The 22,086-nt window shown below is 43.4% G+C and overlaps 1 protein-coding gene across 1 annotated transcript in view; it reads right to left on the minus strand.

Annotated features, from left to right (window-relative positions):
* TNKS (tankyrase) overlaps positions 1-22,086 on the minus strand; it is a 267,604-nt gene that overhangs the window by 85,106 nt on the left and 160,412 nt on the right. Inside the window, exons 6-8 of the mRNA XM_038398855.2 lie at positions 17,493-17,587; positions 10,645-10,711; positions 10,011-10,197 (exon numbers count right to left, since the gene is read on the minus strand). Of these exons, the coding sequence (XP_038254783.1) occupies positions 10,011-10,197; positions 10,645-10,711; positions 17,493-17,587 (349 nt within the window). The remainder of the gene's footprint in view (positions 1-10,010; positions 10,198-10,644; positions 10,712-17,492; positions 17,588-22,086) is intronic.

The following is a 22,086-nucleotide window of genomic DNA, read 5'->3' on the forward strand; positions in this document are numbered from 1 at the left end:
CATTTTCTACATCAAACTGATGACATGCTTCAACAGATTAGTCTAATTTTCCAGCCCAGGATGAACACGTATATGAAACTGGATGACAAAACAAATCAAAAGCCTTTTTACTGCTTCACAGCCATCTGTGCCAAAAAGTACTGAACTGGTTCTGTCAAAACCATCTTCTCCTGTCCGAGAATAAGCCTAGCATAGTGCAGCGAGATTCAGATAGCCCAGCAATGCTACCAGGCCTTACAGAATATTGGAAAACAAAGCATCATTGATGCTTCTCCTCTCTTTCCTTGTCATTAGTTTGCAAAAGCAAAAAATCAATCACATTATAGATGGTTAGCACAGGCTAATTTGCAGGGATAGATAAATCTCCAAATGAAGTTATCTGAAAGTCATGTTTTTGCTTTACAAAGTTAATTAAAATAATTTTCCTGAACTCTGTTTTGCTCTTATGTAATAATGAAACAATAACTTTTGAATTTGATTAAAGTGGAGAGAGTAGGGTTCCCAAATTAGAACATATGATTTTATTAAGGGGAAAGAAGGAGAGGTTGCTTGCCTGTAACTGGAGATTTTTCGAAATGTGTGGTCTCTGTATTCCACTGAGGGTTATGTGCGTGCGCCATATGCCCGGAGCCAGAACCTTTGAAAGTAGTATCGTTCGGCAGTCCGCACATGCGCCCATGTATTGCCTTGTGGTTTCGCCTAAGGTGATAAAGGGCAGGGTGGACTGCCAGTGTCTCCAGGTCCTTCTCCACCACAGACCTATCAGATACGCAGCTGAGGGGAAAGAGGTTGGGATTCGAATAAAGATAGGGACCACATACCTCGAAGAACCCCCAGTTACCAGCAAGCAACCTCTTTCTTCTTTGAGTGATGGTCCCTATTGCATTCCATTGAGGGTGTCTGACAAGAAGTTTATAGTTAGGAGGAGAATGCAAGGAAGATGACAAAATCATAGAATGGAGGACTGCTGCGCTGAATGAGGCGTCTCCGGTGGAATCACATACTACAGTGTAGTTGGAGGAAAAAATGTGTACCAACTCCATGTTGCAGTTTTACATATTTCTGCAAGGGACACATCACGCACAGTTGTGGTAGATGCTTGCACTCTCATTGAGTGGGCTTATCCCGCCTGGTGGGGATTGTCTTGACAACTGATGTAATGCACCTGGAAACCCACTTAAAGATTCATTGGATGGAAATGGCCTGTCCTTTAATTTTCTCCTCTATGGCGACAAAAAGCCTGGGAGACTTCCGGAATGGCTCTGTCCTTTGTAGGTAAAAGGCCAGGGCCCTATGCACATCAAAAGAATGAAGTCGTTGTTCTCCATGAAAGATGTGTGGTTTGGGGAAGAAGGTATGTAGATGTATGGGTTGATAGAGATGGAATCAGAAAACCACCTTTGGTAGCAACTTGGATGCAATCAGAGTGAGACACTGTCTTTATGGAATGCAGTGAAGGGGGGAGGGGTCTGCCACCATGGCTCCCAGTTCATCAACCCACCTCGCTGAAGTAATGGCAACAAGGAAAATGACCTTCATGGAGAGGAGAGAAAGAGCAGGAAGCCAGGGGTTCATTAATGAGGAACACTAGGTTGAGGTCCAATTGGGTAGCGACAGGTTGAATTGGGAGGGGAGGGGGGTACTTACAAAAAAAGGCCCTTCCTGAATCAGGCAGTCAAGAGGTGCATAAAAATTGAATGTCCATCCACTAGAGGGTGGAAAGCGCTAATGGCATCTGTATGAACTTTGTTGGAGCTGAGAGCAAGACTCAAGTTTTTCAGATAGAGAAAATAGTCTACGAGTATCTGCATGCCCGCGGCCTCGCCGTTGAGCCCAGGAAGTGAAACATTTCCATTTGACCTTATAGAAGCATCTCATGGATTCCTTTTGGCTACTGGAGAGGACGTCTTGCACTGCTAACGGGCATTCTCGTGCTAACAGAGGCGTTCAGCCAAAAACCTAGCTTTCAGTGTTGCATCCATAGAGCTGGGTGCCTGAGTCTGCGGTTGTGTTGTGTCAACAGTTCCAGGAACGTCTGGAGTGGAAGTGTAGAATGCTTTAAAATGTGGAGAAGAAGAGGGAATCAGAATTGGCAAGGCAAGAACAGGGCAATCAAAATGGCCATTGCTCTCTCTTGTGGAGGGAACACAATAGGAGTGGTATGGAGGAGAAAGCATAGTTCTTTCAGTCCAACTAAGTGACAACCAGAGCATTGCCCTGTGAGTGGGGACCTTGTCCCCTCTTCAGCAATACTGGGTGCACCTGATATTCTGTGATGCAAAAATGTCTGACAGGCATCCCACAGCAGTCAAAGATGTGCACGATTAATGTGTCAGGCAACTGCTATTCGTGGTCGGTAGTAAAATTCCTGCTGAAGGCATCTGCAATCACATTCTTGGTGCCAGGCAGGGAGGTTACCAATAAAAGGGTATGATATGCTGTGCACCATTTCCATAGGCATATTGCCTCCATGCACAGTGCTGGGAATCTTATGCCTCCTTGTTTGTTTATGTAGTATATTGTGGTGGTGGTGGTGGTGTCTGACGTGATGAGGATGTGGTGATAGTGGATAGCTGGTAAGAATACATGACATGCTTTGTGCACTGCCCGAAGTTCTGGTATGTTTATGTGCATCCTGACCTCTCGCATGATCCAGATGCCTTGTGTCATGTGATCTTCCATGTGAGTGCCCCAACCTGCTGTTAGAGGGCTTATTCCCTCACCCTCCTCCTCGCATGAAAAGAGAGCAACAATACTCGAAGTCCGAAGGTGCAAACAATTGGATGTTTATTGGGGTGAACTTCCAGCAAGCTTAAATTCAAGTCCCTTTTTCCTTATTTTCGAATCCCAATTTACTTCCCGTTTGCCCCTAATTTATATAGTAATATTCTTAGCTATACCTTAACCAATCGTTCTACTGAAATTTACCTAACCAATTCCAACATATTGTAACATGATTAGCTAACCAATTATATCCCACCACCTTAATTTTACACCCAGCAAAATTAATTATACAGCAGACAGAAACAATTAGAGAACCAGACAGATTAACAATAGAAAAGTGGGGGCCATAAAAATAAAACATACAGAATTGAGGATTCATAGAATTATAGAATGTCAGGGTTGGAAGGGAGCTCAGGAGGTCATCTAGTCCAACGCCCTGCTCAAAGCAGGACCAATCCCCAACTAAATCATCCCAGCCAGGGCTTTGTCAACCCTGACCTTAAAAACCTGCCTAGGTAACCCATTCCAGTGCTTCACCGCCCTCCTAGTGAAAAAGTTTTTCCTAATATCCAACCTAAACCTCCCCCACTGCAACTTGAGACCATTACTCCTTGTTCTGTGGTTTCACAACCACAACTATTGAGAAGTCATTTCTTGCCAGATAGGATGATATCAAACTAAGGTTTTTTTTTAAACCATTTTTATCTGGTGGCGATAGGCATTATCAGAACAGGATTGTATTCTTAACAGCCCAATAGCACCTTATTTCAGTGTGACTAGTTTGAAATGTAAGGATGTGACCATATGCTTCCCAGCTTATGGCTCTGTCTGCTGCTTAGCCAAAGGCCTTAGCTTAAGAACAGGGCCTTAGATTGTCACAGAGAGAAGGCCCTTACACAAGAAAACAGTAATTTCAAGTCTTTCTTTTATACCTCTATAACTAGCTAAATGATAAAAATGTACCTAAATTCTTAAACTATAGGACTTTACATACAGGCTTGAATATTTATATTCTAACAACTGCGAGTGACATGTCCATTATGACTGTCATGATCAGCAAAGATAGGAGGAAAGGCATCTGGAGCAGACTTGTAGCAGGTCTCTCCACCACCAAAGTGAGGAAATGTCTTCTGGCAGGACAATGAGTATAGCGTCCATGGATTGGTGTATGAGAGAATAAATTCTTTGCAGTCATAGCTGTAGACAGCAAAGATACAGCTGGGCAAATGGCGTGACATATGTGTACGCTGCCATGTGCCCTAGGAGGGAAAGGCAGGTCCCGGCTGAAACCAAAGGGTTAGAGGTTACTATTTGGTCCAGTAGGCTCTGAAATCTGTCCCGTGGCAGATAACTTGTGAAGAAGCCACAACGATGTGAGCGTCTATGAATTCCAGGGACTGAATAAGGTGCAAAGTTGATTTTTCAACATTAATGCTCACTCCTAGGGAGGAGTAGAAGCTGAGATGTTGATACTTGAGCTTCCCCTATGGACTGCGCTGCTAGCAGCCAGTCATCCAGGTAGGGGAAGACAAGGACTCCCGACACTGGAGATGAGCCGCTACCACAGAGAAAATCTTTGTGAACACTCAAGGAGCAGGAGTAAGTCTGAATGGGAGAACCCTGTGTTCCAAGTATGAAGGTCCTATCTTGAACCTCAGGAATCTCCCGTGGGTCAGGTGTACAACAATATGGAAGTAGGCGTCTTGCATATCAAGAGCCATAAAACACATACATTTTTCTAGCAAGGGAATGATGGCTTGCGAATTCAGCATCTGAGGAGTTGGAGATCCAAAATGGGTCTCCATCCTCCTCCTTCTTGGGTACCAGGAAGTAGTTGGAATAGAACCCTGTGTCCTGAAAGGGTGCAGGGACTGGTTCCATTGCTCGTCTCTGCAGGAGGGAGTCCATCTTAAGGGTAAGATTTAGGGCTGTCACGCGATTAACAAAATTAATTGTAATTAATTGCACTGTTAAACAAGAATAGAATACCGTTTATTTAAATATTTTGGGATGTTTTCTATATTTTCAAATATATTGACTTCAATTACAATGCAGAATACAAAGTGTACAGTTCTCATTTTATATTTATTTTTTATTACAAGTATTTGCACTGTAAAAAAAAGAAATAGTATTTTTCAATTCTCCTAATACAAGTACTGTAGTGTAATCTCTATTATGAAAGTTGAACTTACAAATGTAGAATTATGTACCAAAAAACTCCCCCAAGGAGTTAAGTCACAAATTTAATTAACGCTTTTTTTTTTTTAAATGAGCGTCATCAGCATAGAAGCATGTCCTCTGGAACGATGACCAAAGCATGAAGGGGCATACAAATGTTTAGCATATACTGCATGTAAATATCTTGCAATGCCAGCTACAAAAGTGCCATGCAAATGCCTGTTCTCACTTTCTGGTGACATTGTAAATAAGAAGAGGGTAGCATTACCTCCTGTAAATGTAAACAAACTTGTTTGTCTTAGCAATTGGCTGAATAAGAAATAGGACTGAGAGGACTTGTAGGCTCAGAAGTTTTACATTGTTTTGTTTTTGAATGCAGTTATGTAACAACACACATTTGTAAGTTGCACTTTCACAATTAAAGAGATTGCACTACAGTATTGTATGAAAAAATACAATTTCTTTTATCATTTTTACAGTGCAAATATTTGTAATCAAAAATATACACTTTGATTTCGATTACAACACAGAATACAGTACATGTGAAAATGTAGAAAAACATCCAAAATATTTAATAAATTTCAATTGGTATTCTATTGTTTAACAGTATGATTAATCACAATTATTTGTTTTAACTGCGATTAATTTTTTTGAGTTAATCGCGTGAGTTAACTGTGATTAAATCGGCAGCCCTAGTAAGAATACTATCATGAGAGTGATCTCAGCAGGGTGGTCAGGAAGGGATATGGAAGAGATGATATAAACTTGAGGTGTAGCTACATCGAATGATGTCCGCTTGTCCTTTGCTATAGTTCTCCATGCTGGTAGAAAGAGTATGAGAAGACGCCCAAAAAAGGTTCATGGTAGGAACACTGGTATACAGAGTGGTTGACAGCTCTCTAGCCACACTTAGAAATATCATTTTCATGACAATTGAGTGTGTTGTGCAGGGGTCTGTGTTCTGAGGAGGCTCGTAGGCTCATTGGTGATAGAAATGTGCTGTTCTACAGTATTGGCTTTGTGGTGGTCTATAAAAAATTTCTTTTTGGTTCCAAATGCCCACGGATTGTAAGGTGTAAGGTGGCTCTAGAGTCCTTTAGTGAGTGTAAGTAATCATCAGTTTTCTGGTTCAAGAGGTCTGACTCATCAAATGGAATGTCCTTGTATTGTGTTTTGTACCTCTCTAGGGAAAGCTGTGTATTGTAACCAGGATTCCCTCTTCCTGACAATTCCCATTGCTAATACGCATGAGGATGTGTCCGCTGAATCAACTGCAGCTTGAAGCATGGGTATGGTGACCAACTTGCTTTCCTGTAAAATTGCCTGGAAATGATTACGATCCTGTTGGGATAACTTGTCTGTAAATTCTTCTATCCGGCCATAGTTTATAAAGTCATACTCGGCCATCAGTGCCAAGTAGTTAGAGATCCAGAACTGTAGTCCAGGAGAGAAGATCTTTGACTCATAACGTTCAGTGTCTTACCCTACCTGTCTGCCAGGGTGGAGCATTGGTGTTGTTTCGTCTACTCCGTCGCAGCCTGTATCACCAAGGAGTTAGTTGGAGGGTGTGAAAATAGAAATTCTGCCCCCTTAGGGGGGACGTAGTATCTTCTCTCAGCCCATCTCTTCTCGGCCCCCTTCGAGGTCAGTGTGCATATGACCGAGGTATGCCACATGGTGCAGTCCCGTTAAAAAATGGCCTCACTGATTGATAGAGCCACCCTTGCCAGTACTGATGTGTGCAGAATGTCTAGTAGCTGATGCTGACTGTCCTGCACCTCTTCTAGTAGGATCTCAAGAGCATTGGCTATCCTCCGTAGGAGCTCTTGAAACCATCAGTAGTCTGGTGAGGAGGAAGACGTTGATGACATGGCAACATTTGGAGACGACAAAGGGAATCTCTCCAGATCCACCAGTACCATAAGAATCGGGCTAATCGGTGCATTGTCTAACCCCATGTCCGAACGTCTAACTGAACTAAGGTTGTCAGAGCGAGATGGGGAATTGTCCCAAGTTTAACGGGACCGCTCTCAAGGTGAATACTGAGGCCATGAGCTCCAATATGACCAACCCAGTTGATCCTGATGCTGTTGAGCCTGTGCTCAAAAAGCTGGGTACTATCTCTGTGGGTAAGACAAAGTGGGAAACTGTCACGGTGCCGTCGGAACCCTTCAGTAGTCGTGCTTCTGAAACAGGAGTGGCAGGCCACGCCAAACATTTGTATCCTCAGAATTGGAGACTTCCACAAATGGCGGTGCCGATGGAGCTGTCAGAATGGGGTGTGTCAGAGTACTGTGTAGTAGGTGACAGAAGTTTCATGCTTCGACCACCATTCCAGAGGACATGCTTCCATGCTGATGACTCTTGTTAAACAAATGTGTCAATTAAATTTGTGACTGAACTCCTTGAGGGATAATTATATGTCTCCTGCTTTTACCCACATTCTGCCATATATTTTGTGTTATGTCAAGCTCGGATGACGACCCATCATATGTTGTTCGATTTAAGAACGTCTTCATTGCATATTTGACCAAACACAAAGACCAGGATGAGATTTCTAAAGAGAGCTACAGCACTGGACCCAAGGGATAAGAATTTGAAGTGCTTTCCAAAATCTGAGAGGGATGAGGTGTGGGACATGCCGTCAGAAGTTTTACAAGAGCAACACTCTGATTTGGAAACTACAGAACCCGAACCACCTAAAAAGAAAACCAATCTTCTCTCGGTGGCATCTGACTCAGATGATGGAAATGAACGTGCATAAGTCTGCAGTGCTTTGGATCGTTATTGAACAGAACATGTCATCAGCATGGAAGCATGTCCTTTGGAATGGTGGTCGAAGCATGAAGGGTCATACAAATATTTAGCATATCTGGCACATAAATACCTTTCAATGCCAGCTACAACAGTGCCATGCAAACACCTGTTCTCATTTTCAAGCGGCCTTGTAAATAAGAAGCAGGCAGCATTATCTCCTGTAAATGTAAACAAACTTATTTGTCTTGGTGATTGGCTAAACAAGAAGTAGGACTGAGTGAATCTGTAGGCTGTAAAGTTTTACCCTGTTTTATTTTTGAGTGTAGTTATGTTAAAAAAAAATCTATATTTGTAAGTCGCACTTTCATGATAAAGAGCACTCCAGTACTCGTATGAGGTGAATAGAAAAATACTACTTTTTTTGTTTATCTTTTTACAGTGCAAATATTTGTAATAAAAAAATAATATAAAGTGAGCACTGTCTACTTTGTAGTCTGTGTTGTAATTGAAATCAATATATTTGAAAATGTAGAAAGCATCAAAAAATATTTAAACAAACAGTATTCTATTATTGTTTAACAGTGAGATGAAAACTGCAATTAATTGCAATTATTTTTTAATATCACGATTAAGCGCAATTAATGTTGTTAGTCATTTGACAGCTCTAATGAAAAGCATTTTGGGGTCATAGTGGAGAAGCAATGCAAGATGAACTTCCAGTGCAATACTGTGGAAAAGAGGACCAGTGCGATTCTTGGATGTATAAACAGTGAGTAGGAGTGAGGAGGTGATTTTACTTCTGTAGACGGAACTGGTGAGACAGATACTGGAAAACTGTGTTTAGTGCTGGTACCCACATTTTAAAAAGGATGCTGAAAATCTGAAGAGGGTGCAGAGATGAATCACAAATGATTCAAGGGCTAGAAAAAATGCCTTAGTGTGAGAGACGAACAGAGCTCAGTTGCTTAGCTTGTCAACGAGAAGATCCAGAGGAGACATAACTACAGCGTAGAAGTATCTTCATTGGAAGAAAATACTGGGTACCAAAGGGCCTTTTAACCTACCAGGGGCAGGCACAACAAGAACCAGTGGCTATAAATTCACACCAGCTAAATTCAAATTAGAATTAAAGCACACATTTTTAACAGAGAGAGTGATTGGAACAGACTACCAAGGAAAGTGGTGGATTCTCTATGTCTTGAAGTCTTTAGATCAAGATTGGATGATTTCTGGAAGATATGCTTTAGTCAAACCCAAGTTATAGGCAGTGGATTAGCCCCCAGGGGGCCTGGCCAACTTTGGGGCGGGATCCGGGAAAAATCCCTCGCAGGGCAGCAGAAACCTGGAGCTCCAGCCATCAAGCTGGCAGGATGGGAGAAGCCGCAGGCCCTAACTCCATGCCCTGGCAGCAGCTCTGGGTAGGCAGGGGAATCCCCCCCAACACCCGCAGCCCTGGCAGAAGCTGTGGGATGGGGGAAGCTCCCCCTTCCTTCCAGCAGCCCCAGCCCGATCCCATCCCCATCAGATGCTGTGGGATGGGGGAAGCCCCTCCCCACCCAGAGGCCCCATCCCGAACCCATTCCCATCAGAAGCCATAGGACAGGGAAAGCCCTAACCAGCAACGACCTTGTCCCCAGCAGAAGCAGTGGGAAGCCTCCCCTCCCCCAAGCAGAAAGGGCAACACCGGGGAAGCCCCTGCCCCTCCTCCCTCAGCAGAACCCTGCTTTTGCCTAAAGCATGGGGGGCGGAGGGGGAGGCAAGGGGGGGGAAGTGCCCAGACCTCTGCTGCGGCCAGGGACTGGAGGAGCTCTCATTCCCTGTTGTGCCCCAGGGCCATGGTGCAGGGACAGAGCTTCTCTGGTCTCAGGGGCGCAGTGGGGAGGGATGGGGAGAAAGGAGGGAAAGGGGTTGCAGTGGAGGGGGAGAATGGGGGGGACCTTCAGTGGAACAGGGGTGGGCCCTGGGGAAGGGGCAGAAAGAGGTGGAGCTGCAGTTGGAAGGGGCAGAATGGGGGCGGGGCCTCAGGCGGAAGGGGCCTTGCTCTGGCCCAGGGCCCCAGGAAACCTTAATCTGCCTCTGGTTATAGGGATTACTACAGGGGTAACTAAGTGAAATTCCCTGGCCTGTGTTGTGCAGGAGGTCAGACAAGATCTAACGGTCCGTTCTGGCCTTAAACTCTATGAATAAAGGCAATTTCATGAAGGAGAACATGTATAGATCTCTACAAGTTTACAAGTGAGAAATGGACACCTCTATATCCTGTTGTTTTGCATTTCCCATTACTGACAAGGAACTGGGTTGAAAGGTGAGTCAGTTTATATTAATAATTATTTCACGGTTGAAATACATACAAGTCAGTCTCTCCCTTAGCTCAGGTGTTGGAGCCATATCGACAGCACTCTTGCCATGGCAGTTGACCAGTGTTGGATCTGCACCATGACTAAGCAACAAAGAGCAGACTTCTACACGATTCTTGGAAGCAGCTTCATGTAAGGGGGTAAACTGCCAGAGATCCATAGCATTAACACAGGCTCCATGCTAGGAGTGGGAAAGAAATTTATGTTAGTAATAAGAGATAACCATGACAAAGATCACAAAGTTTTCATTTTAATAACTTTAACACTTAAGTTATTTTGAAATTAAACGAAAAAAGATTTATCTTCATCTACCAAAATCTGAACTTTACAATGAACTTAATTTTTAACGAGACACTTTATCTTCAAAAAAATTCCAGTTAACTAAACTCTAATGCTTGTCTGCAGAGATTATGCGGAAAAAAACACATACTCAATTCCGTGGTACAGGTGTATGTCTGAAGCCCCAAAGCCCCACACCACTGAAATAATATATTACAGGTGTGAAAATCAGGATTTTTTTTTTAAAAACAGAAATAAGGCTAGTCTTAACTATTGTATGGTGTAACTATCTCTCTCCATAATTTTGCAATATTGCAATGCTTATGTTTTCTTCCATTTCTCCACTTACCTTAAGTAACAATTCTGTGACTTCGTAATGTCCATATGAACATGCATTATGAAGAGGCACAAGTCCGCTAGATTAAATAAAACAAAATAAAATTACATATCTAGAAAGCATTTTCAAAGACTTGAAATATTTTCAGGCTGTGAAATTAGCAGATTTCAAAATCAAATGGAATCTTAACCAAATACATTTACATTCATTTCCAAAATAATGCGCTGGTTAAGAATAGCATTAAAAACATTTTTGAGTAATGTAATATAAGTGTTTAATCTACCATATATTAATGTTAAGAAATAGCACTCATTGCATTCATAATTACACCTCTACCCCAAAATAACGCGACCCTATATAACACAAATTTGGATGTAATGCGGTAAAGCAGCACTCTGGGGGGCAGGGCGGGGCTGTGCACTCCGGCGGATCAGCGCATCAGCGTGTCTGGCTCTGACATGCTGCTCTGAGCGGCATGTTAAGGGTCCTGAGCTGGGGCCAAGGGATTGGATAAGGGGCAGAGGGTCTCGGGGGGCGGTCAGGGGACAGGGAGCAGGCGGGGTTGGATGGTTCGGAGGGTCTGGAGGCAGGGCGGTCAGGGGATGGGGGCGTTGGATACGGTGTGGGAGTCCCGGGGGTGTGGATGGGGTCAGGGCAGTTAGGGGACAGGGAGCAGGGGGATTGGGTAGAGGATGGGGTCCTGGGGGTGATTAGGGACCGGGGGGGGTCTCTGGAGAGTACGGTTAGGAGACAAGGAGCAAGGGGGCTTAAATAGGGGGTGGGGTCTTGGGAGGGGTGGTTAGGGGAGGGGGGTCTCTGGAGGGGGTAGTCAGGGCATGAGAAGCCGGGGGGGTTGGATGGGTCAGGAGTTCTGAGGGCTCAGACAGGGGGCAGGAAGTGACTATTAATAACGGAAATGCTCGAGGCCAAAGCAAGTTCGTTATAACCCGGTTTCACCTATAATGCAGTAAGATTTTTTGGTCCTGAGGATCGCATTATATCGGGGTGGAGGTGTATCTTTCTTGCAGCCAGAAAGGGGGAAAAAAAAGCTACATTACATTTTAATCTTGGTGAAGGCAAGTACTCTGGTCTATGTACAACCACAGTTATTTTAAATGGTATGTTAAGGGAGAAGCCCTCATATAAGGTTATCCGGCTGCTCGGTGTATTATGAAGATGTACAAATATTATAGGCAGCACACTGACATAGCTACTCCAGACTATGGGGTGAGCTGACTGCTGCATTTTTCTGAAGCAAGTTAGATACCTAAACATATATACTTGTATAAATTTCACACCAATCTGAGGATTATTGGAATTTCTGTACAGTAAAATCGCTGGAGTCTGCACTTCAAAATGAAAGTAGTTTAGCAAATGACATAAGTCTAATCATAACCAAAGGTCATATGCAATGAGAAATCCATACATTTGAAAAGGAGGGCAGAAGTGACAAGCACTATAGCAAAATGAATTGTGTGTGCAGGTAAATCAAAATGGGGTACTTTCTCATAATACAAGACTTCTCATAACACAAGAACTAGGGGTCATGAAATGAAATTAATAGGCAGCAGGTTTAAAACAAACAAAAAAGGAAGTATTTCTTCACACAACACACAGTCAACATGTGAAACTCTTTGCCAGAGGATGTTGTGAAGCCAAGACTACAACAGGGTTCAAAAAAGAACTAGATAAATTCATGGAGGATAGGTCCATCAAAGGCTATTAGCCACGATGGGCAGGGATGGTGTCCCTAACCTCTCTTTGCCAGAAGCTGGGAATGGGCAACAGGGGATAGATCACTTGATGGTTACCTGTTCTGTTCATTCCCTCTGGGGCACCTGGCATTGGCCACTGTCAGAAGACAGGATACTGGGCTAGATGGACCATTGGCCTGTCCCAGTAAGGCCGTTCTTATGGCACTTGTGGCTCCACAGATATGGTTGAGTATTGTACTTAAAGCGGAAGATCAACTTGTTTGTTATGTATGAAAAATACCCTCTCTAAAATTACAGCACTTATTCTGAGTATCAAATAAATATTCTGAAAATTTACAAGTAAAATCATTCATTTAGGAATTTAAATTAATTTGAATTGGGTTATTTAATAAATATAGCATCCACTGTCCCTACTTATCTTAACAGAGGAACAATGCATACCCTTCAAACTTCCCAGGTAGTTAAAGATCACTGAACTCTTGAACATAGCTACTTTTGAAGAAATGTTTTTATAATTCTCAATTATTTTCCATTCTTATTTTTTTTACATTTGGAAGTTGAGAAATAGAGACTGAAGAATATAATTTTCCACATCAGAGAATTCCACAAAAAATTGCAATCTTCTAGTGTTCTCAGTAGGACTGAGACCACCAGGTGCCCTTTGTAAGGAAGGCTACTGTCCTCATTCACCTGCTCTTCTTCAGTGTCCCTATCAGCCTTTTGATAGCGTATTTTCTCTCCTATCTTCCCTAGGGGCAGCTTGACTTTATTCATTTATTCATTCATTTATTATTTATTGGGACACAATGGGCATTTTGAAAATGGGCATCTTAACTAGCAGAACCCTTGACATGAGTCCTCACTGAGAACAATCGGAGACAGCATCCATTTTGAAAAGTGTCCATAAAAATCAGTTCAATCTAGTCTAGGTCCACAAACACTAAAATATGTCAATCATAATCCCATGGTGTCACTAAAGGGCAAAGTTAACATTGTTTGGGTGCCCTAACGTATCTTAATGTATTTAGATTACTTTAAATTTAAACTTGACTCTGAATTTCCTATGTTTATAATAGCTGTTTTTGGAATAAATGCAACATATCCCTGTAATGTATACTACCCTAAGTTACTGATATCAACTCTCAAGCCAGTTAGTTTGTGCCTAGAATACATTTTTCAAATAGATAATTCTAACCTCAGACCATTGTTCAGAAGTCTGTTTATCCTGAAATTCTCTCTCTGTTGATTAGAGTTTGGAATGGTATTAACACCATTAAAAAAGTGTTTACCACCACATGCAAGTATACAGAATATGCACCTTAAAAATAATTCATTTTGAAACTTTATACAATGCTCTATAGTTAGTTTCATAATCTCTTTGACAGAAAATAGAAGCAAATATACAGATGAAAGTGCTACAAATCAATCTCCAAATGTTCCAATAAACTTAGAATTGTTTTAGACACACTTTGTATAAGTCTACACTGAGTTTTAAAACACACGGCAGCGAGTTTCAGAGCCAAGGTCTATGGGCTTGTGCTAGGATGCTAAAAAAAGCAGCACAGAAATTGAGGCTTGGGCTCTGAAGCCTTGGATGGACTACAGAGCCCAGGCTCCAGCCCATACTGCAATGTCTACTCTGCTCTCCTTAGCACTGTAGTGTGAGCCCGAGCCTGTAGACCCAAAGTTTGAGACTTGCTGCCACCGGTTTTAAAATGTAGTATAGACATACCCAAAGTAAACTGAGCTTTTCATTTAAGAGACCTGGGAGCTCAAGTTCTCATTTAATAGTACACTGGAGATAACATCAGATAATTAAACAGAGAACTTCCCATGTTCGCAGACAGATGGACATGGTGGCCTGACAGCTCTTTTTCTTTTCTAAAGTCTATAAATATAAAAGCAAGCTATTTGGGATCAGGAGTGACTTTTACTAAGTATATATACAGAATCTACAACAATAGGGTGCTGATCTTGACTACAAATAAAAAATCCTAACAGACCATCATTTAGAACAGGGATAGGCAATCTATGGCACGCGTGCCAAAGGCAGCACATGAGCTGATTTTCAGGGGCCGTCACACTGCCTGGGTCCTGGCCACCGGTCAGGGGGCCTCTGCATTTTAATTTAATTTTAAATGAACCTTCTTAAACATTCTAAAAACCTTATTTACTTTATATACAACAATAGTTTAGTTATATACTATAGACTTATAGAAAGATCTTCTAAAAACGTTAAAATGTATTACTGGCACGCAAAACCTTAAATTAGAGTGAATAAAGGAAGACTCAGCACACCACTTCTGAAAGGTTGCCAACCCCTGATTTAGAACCACTCTGGAAATAAATCTACAGATTCAACATATTTTTTGAACTTTTTATACCGGGGTCGGCAACCTATGGCACGCGGACCAAAGAGGGCACGCAAGTCGATTTTTAATGGCACGCTGCTGCCTGCCAGGTCCCAGCCGCCGGCCCCACTCAGCCTGCTGCCGAACCCAGGCCGGGACCCCGGCAGGCAGCAGCGTGCCATTAAAAATCCTGCCCTGTAGGGTGAAGAAGCTTGGTCCTGCCGGCTGCTGCTGCAGGTCAGGCAAGTTCCCCTTCCCTGGCCTCTTCCCCAGCCCCAGCGTGCTGGGTTCCTGCCCCTCCTCCTCTCCCTCCCTGCCGCCCATCAGCTGATGGCCCATGTGAGGGAGGGGGAGAAGCTGAGCCACTCGCTGCTCCAGGGAGAAGGCAGAGAAGAGGTGGGGATGGGGCAGTGGGGTGGAATCAGGGCATATCCCCTCCAGCCCCCTGCCGTGAGCTGCTCTGGACAGGGGACTGGGAGAGCACCCCCACAACCCTAGCCAACACCCCCAGCCCTCTGCCCTGACCCCTGTACCCCCACACATACCCAGCCCCCCCACACCCCATGCCCTGACTCCTGCACCCCCTCTCATGCCCCCAGCCCTCTGCCCTGACTCCTGTACCCTCCTCACATGCTCCCAGCCCCCTGCCCTGACTCTTGCACCTCCCACATTCCCACCTGCACCCCTCGCACCAAATGGAAGCTGCCCAGGTAAGTGCTCTACACCCAAACCTCCTGCCCCAACCCCGAGCCCCCTCCCTCATTCTAGCTCCTGACCAGACCCTACACCCCAACCCCCAGCCTGCTCCTTCACCTTCAGCCCTGTGCTCAGTGCACTCCCACCCTCAGCTCAGTGCAGAGAGAGAAAGAGAGAGAGGAAGAGAATGGGCTAGAACCAGGGAGAAGGTAGATACCCACTCTTGTGTGGGCAGGGCCGGGATCCCAGACCAGCAGTGGGCTATGCGGAGCCGGCAGCCGGGACCTTGGCTGGCAGGAGCCTGTGGACGGAACCCCAGACTTGCAGCGGGTTGAGTGGCAGCTGAGTTGCTCAACCCACTGCCAGTCTGGGGTCCCAGCCGCCAGCCCCGCTCAGCCCACTGCCAGTCTGGGGTTCTGGCTGCCCGCCCCTTGTCAGCCAGGGTCCCGGGTGCAGGCCCCCATCAGCCTGCTGCTGGCCTAAGTGAATGGAACCCCAGGCTGGCAGCGGGCTGAGCAGGCCAGTGGCGTAAGATCAGCATTTTAATTTAATGTTAAACAAAGCTGCTTAAACATTTTTAAAACCTTGTTTACTTTACATATGACAATAGTTTAGTTATATAATATATAGACTTATAGAGAGAGACCTTCTAAAAACGTTAAAACGTATTACTGGCACACGAAACCTTATATTAAAGTGAATAAATGAAGACTCGGCACACCACTTCTGAAAGGTTGCCGACCCCTGTTTTATACTATTGGCCTTCACAACACTCCTGGAAATGAGTTCTAAAGATTGACTGTGTGTTGTGTGAAGCAGTACTTCCGTCTGTTTTAAATCTGCTGTCTATTAATTTCATTGGGTGACTCATAGTTCTTGTGTTGCATGAAGGTGTAAGTTAACACTTCCCTATTCATTTTCTACACACCATTAGCGTTATTACAGACCTCTATCATAGGATTCAGTCATCTTTTCTAAGCTGAAGAAGCCGCAGTCTTCTTAATCTCTCCTTATACAGAAGCTTTTCCATACCCGCAATCATTTTTGTTGCCCTTCGCCATACTTCTTCCAACTCTAATATATCTTATTTGAGAAGGCGTAACCAGAACTGTATGCATTATTCAAGGTGTGAGTGAACCATGGATTTATATAGAGACAATATTATGTTTTCTCTTCTTATTTTCTATCCCTTTCCCAATGGTTCCTAACATTTTGTTAGCTTTTTTGACTGATGGTGCACAGTGCACAGATGTTTTCAGAGAACTATCCAGAATGACTCCAAGATCTCTTTCTTCAGTGGTAACAGCAAATTTAGATCCCCACCATAGTGTATATATAGTTGGGATTTTGTTTTCTACTGTGCATTACTTTGCACTTATCAACACTGAATTTCATCTGCATTTTCTTGCCCACTCACCCAGTTTTTTTGAGATCCCTTTGTAACTCTCTGCAGTCAGCTTTGGACTTAACTAGCCTGAGTAATCTATTAAATATGTTAATTCACCTAAGAAAAGACTGCTCTGCTCTCTTCTCTTCATATGATGTTTACTGCTGGTAATAGCTGTCAAACTAGGTGCTTGTTTATCTCATCAGTTGTGCAAGTGCAAATCTCATGGAGCTGCCATGCATACACCTGACAAGATAATCAGGTCCAGAAAAGTGTAACTGAATATGCCTTTTGTCTGTAACACCTTGCATTCATTTTTTATTGCCAGAATAATACCAGAAGTCCATCATCACTCAAAATTGTGCACAGAATTTCCAACACCACAGCGGACCCATAAAGAACCAAGCAATATGGATTTCAAAATGCACTTATTTAATGAAGGAATAATCCATAAAATAGAAGATCTACATAACTAAGGAGCACACCATCCCACTTCAATCCTCACTTGGGCTTTTACAAAAGATTATTTATCACAAAAACAAATTTTGATTCTGAAAACAACTGTGCCCCAATTCTCATCTCCAATTTTAGATTAACTCATTTTCAGATACAGACTGAATTACAACATACAACAAAACAATGATAAAAATAATTCTTAAAATGTAACTAACTAGTGAAACCAGAGAATGAATTAAAAACCAATATACATACCCCTTGTCCTTTGCATGAACATCAGCACCATGCTGAAGCAAAAGCTGGACTATTCGAACTCTGTTATAGCCTGCTGCTAGATGCAAAGGAGTGGACTGCAAACAAAAACAACAAAAAATAAGACGGAGGCAGAATGCATATACGTTTTGTAATTTATACAGACCACAAAATGAGAGAAGCAGCCAAAGTTAATTAATACCAGAACCAATGCATAAAAAAGGCTGAGAGTCATTTAATAAAAGGCAAAATTTTTGAAATATAGAAGCCAGGTCGCCAATCTTATTTTCAAAATGCTGAACACCCTGCAGCTTAGGGTTGCCAATTGTCTAATCACACAAACCCAAACACTCGTGCCCCGCCCTCTGCCCTGTCCCATCTCCGAGGCACCAGCCCACTCACTTCATCCCCGCTCCCTCCGTTGCTTACTCTCCTCCACCCTCACTCACTTTCACCAGGCTGGGATGGGGGTTGAGGTGTGGGCTGGGGCCGAGGGGTTTGGAGTGTGGTAGGGGGCTCCAGGCTGAGCCTGAGGCAGGAGGTTCGGGTGTAGGAGGTGGTGAGGGATGTGGGCTCCAGCTGGGTGGCACTTACCTCAGGGGGCTCCTGGTTGTCAGCGCAGTGGGGCTAAGGCAGTCTCTCTGCCTATCCTAGCCCCATGCCGCTTCCGGAAGTGGCCTGCGTGCTGCCCCCGTCCCGACTCCGCAGCTCCCATCGGCCGCAGTTCCCAGCCAATGGGAGCTGCGGAGTTCTCCTGCTCCCGCACCCTGGGGCCACAAGGGAGCAGGGATGTGCTGGCCGCTTCCGGAAGCGGCATGGGGCCAGGACAGGCAAGGAGCCTACCTTAGCCTCACTGCACCGCCAGACTTTTAGCAGCCAAAAATTTCCTGGATTGGCTTCTGTAGCCTCCGGGAGATAGACCCAGATTCCGGGAGACTCCCGGAGAAACTGGGAGGGTTGGCAACCTTATGCAGCTCCCACTGACTTCAGCACTTTTGAAAGTCTGGTAACTTATTTAGGAAGTTTCGTATAAACGCAGAAGCCTAACTTTAAGATCCTATCTTTGGACATCTTGGCTATAGTTCTTAAATTTAAAAAAATTAAGTTATAGGGAGTCAAATTACTGCCACCAGGTCTGCATGTGTGACTGGGAATCCATGAGAAAAGATTTTGGGAGACTGCAACTTCTCCCATATTTTTAAAGAGAGAGATAGCAGTTAACTCTATGGCAACCAAAGATAAATTAAAGCATCTACTTCCCTCTTCAAATAACTGCTCCTTGAGTTAGTAATGAAAGTGTTATGAGAGATGCTAGTATAATTTGGTAACTATAAAGCTCTTCATTGTACTTCAGGTTTTTAAAAAATTCTGTCTTGTATCTCTGATTCCAAAATGTCTCAATCCTGAATGTCCTGCTGCCAGTGCAAACCCAGCATCACCAGAATTGATCTCTTCTCCCACCTCCCTTAACTCTTTCCCCTCTCACTCTTTTTTTTTTAAATTGTTCATAATGTCACTATCCACACAATCCCCAAACACCAGCATATACCCTCACCCCCAATCCACTCTATTACTACTTCCTCTACAGCTCTAAAAATCTAACCTTACTTCAAATCATTGTGTCAACACTCTTCTCTGCACCTTGGGTTAGTTCTCATGGAAGGCCTCAGCCCATACAAATGCTGCTGCCAAAAGACACCTTCCCCTCATGTTTCTCATCCTTGCTTTAAAGGCTCTAAAAATACTCTGCTTCTGTTTACATTTCTGATCTCATCTCTTTCCACTCATTGCCTTCACTCAGTATAAACCAGACACTTGGCTACTCCTTTTGTTTGTTCCTCACACAGATATACCTTCTTCCGTGGTGCACATTAAGTTTGCAATAGTTTCAAACTTTGTTTCCATTTGATCATATTTCCTTCATTCAAATTACTCCTTAAAGGAGGATTCTTCTGAACAGTTTAGGATGATCCACCATACAAGTTATTTTCACTAATTACAAGCGATTCACTGAAAAAAAATCCAATCCCAACTGACAAAATAGTGCATAAATCAGGATCTTCTCCCCATAAGCACATACGTATTCCTCTGGAATATCTACTTCTTGTTCTCTCTCCCCATCTTCCCCCCACCAACCAGGATCTCGTTATTTGTGCATCCCTATTTAGACTGTAAATTGCTAAAAAGAGAAATTGGTGTCTTGTATGCACCTATCAATCATAGAAATGTAGGACTGGAAGGGACCTCAATAGGTCATCTATAGTCCAGTCCCTAGCACTGAGGCAAGACTAAGTATTATCTTCTATACCATCCCTGACAAGTATTTGTTCTAACCCAGGGGTGGGCAAACTTTTTGGCTTGAGGGCCACATCATGGGTGGGGAAATTGCATGCAGGGCCATGAATGTAGGGCCAATGGGAGCTGCGGAGGGCGGTGCCTGCAGGCAAGGGCAGCATGGGGAGCCCTCTAACCCCCTCCCCCCCAGACCTGGTGCCAGCCACTTCCGGGAGCGGCATGGAGCCCAAGGCACCACGGGGGTAGCAATCCTACGGGCTGTAGTTTGCCCACCCCTGTTCTAAAAAACCTCCAATGACAGACTCTACAACCTCCCTGAGCAATTTATTCTAGTGCTTAACTATCCTTATAATAGGAAGTTTTTCCTAGTGTCCAACCTAAACCTCCCTTGCTGCAAATTTAAGCACATTATTTCTTGTCCTGTCCTCAGGGGTTAAGGAAGATCTTTTATCATTCTCCTCTTTACAAAAACCTTTTACATACTTGTTTCTCCACTCAGTCCTCTCTTCTCCAGACTAAACTCCAATTTTTTTTCAGTCTTTCCTTGTATGTCACTGTTTTCTAGACCTTTAATAATATTTTTTGCTCTCCTCTAGCCTTTCTCCAGTTTGTCCACACAGTTTCCCAAAGTGTGGTACCCAGAACTTGACACAACTACTTTGGTTGAGGGCTTACTAATGTGGAGTAGAGCAGAAGAATTACTTCTCAGATCTTGCTTACAACACTCCTGCTAATACACCCCAGAATGATGTTCATTCTTTTTGCAACAGTATTACATTGATGACTCATATTTAGTTTGTGATCAACTATAACCCCCCAGGTCCTTTTCTGCAGTACTCCTTCCTAAGCAGTTGTTTCCCATTTTGTATTTGTGCAATTAATTAGCCCTTCAGAAGCATTGTGCTTTGCGTTCATACTTTTGTCTGCAAACTTTGTAAGTGTACTTTCTATGCCATTATCCAAATCATTTATGAAGAAACCAACCATCAGATCCAGGACAGATCCCTGCTGGACCTCATTCAATGTCTCCTTCCAGCTTAATTGCAAACCATTGATAACTAGTCTCGAGTATGGTTTTCCAACCAGTTGTGATCCCACTTTATAGTACGTTCGTCTGGGTTATATTTCTCTAATTTGTTTATGAGGAGATCATGTGAGACAGTATCAAAAGCCTTGGTCTTCCTCTTGCTTCTAATGTATTTGTAAAAATGTTATCTTGTTGCCCTTTATGCCCCTAGCTAGTTTAATCTTGTTTTTTGCCTTGGCCTTTCTAATTTTGTCCCTACATAGTTGTGTTTATTTTATATTCACTCTTTGGGAAGTAATTTGACCTAGTTTCCACTTCTTGTATGACCCTTTTTTGAGTTTCAGGTCATTGAACATCTCCATTTAAGCCGGGGGGTCTCTTACCACACCTCCTATTTTTCCCGATGCATTGATACACTTCGCTCTTGAGCTCTTACTAACGTCTCTTTAAAAAACTGCCAACTCGCCTGAACTCTTTCTCTCTCAGACTTGCTTCCCATAGGTTCTTATGTATCAATTCTCTGAGTTTGCTAAAGTCTGCCTTCTTAAAGTCCATTATCTTTATTCTGCTCTTTTCCCTCCTACCATTCCTTAGAATCATGAACTCTGTCATTTCATAATCACTTTCATGCAAGCTGCCTTCCACCTTCAAATTCTCAATTAGTTTCCCTCTATTTATCACAATAAAATCTAGACTAGCCTCTCCCCTACTCACTTTCTCCATCTTCTATTTAAAAAAAAAAAAAAAAAAATGTTGTCTCCAATGTATTCCAAGAACTTGTTGGATAATCTGTGCCCTGCTATATTATTTTCTCAACAGATGTTTGGGTAGTTGAAGTCCCCCACCACTGCCAAGACCTGTGTTACGGATGATTTTACTAGTTTTTTAAAAAAAGCTTCATTCATCTTTTCTTGCTGGTTAGGTGGTCTATAGTAGACACCTACCACGACATCACCCTTGGTTTTTTTTACCCCTTTTATCCTTACCCAGAGACTTTCAACAGGACTGCTTCCTGCGTCTATCTTAACATCACTGCAAAGATCTACTTTGAAACCAAGATCTTTGGTTGTAACAGACGTACAGATTTTTATTCTTGGGGGTACGTGTGAGATTTTTATTGGGAAGGAGCACGAGGGGGGGAGAATAAGGTGTCCTTCGCACCCACAACAGTATGGAGAAAATGAACAAAACAAAACTGTAAGGGACAATTTCCTGGTGCAAGTGCTAGACGAACCAACTTGGGGCAGAGCTCTTCTTGACCTGCTCCTCACAAAC

Source organism: Dermochelys coriacea, chromosome 4 (genome assembly GCF_009764565.3).
Source record: "Dermochelys coriacea isolate rDerCor1 chromosome 4, rDerCor1.pri.v4, whole genome shotgun sequence".
Taxonomy (NCBI): Eukaryota; Metazoa; Chordata; order Testudines; family Dermochelyidae; genus Dermochelys; species Dermochelys coriacea.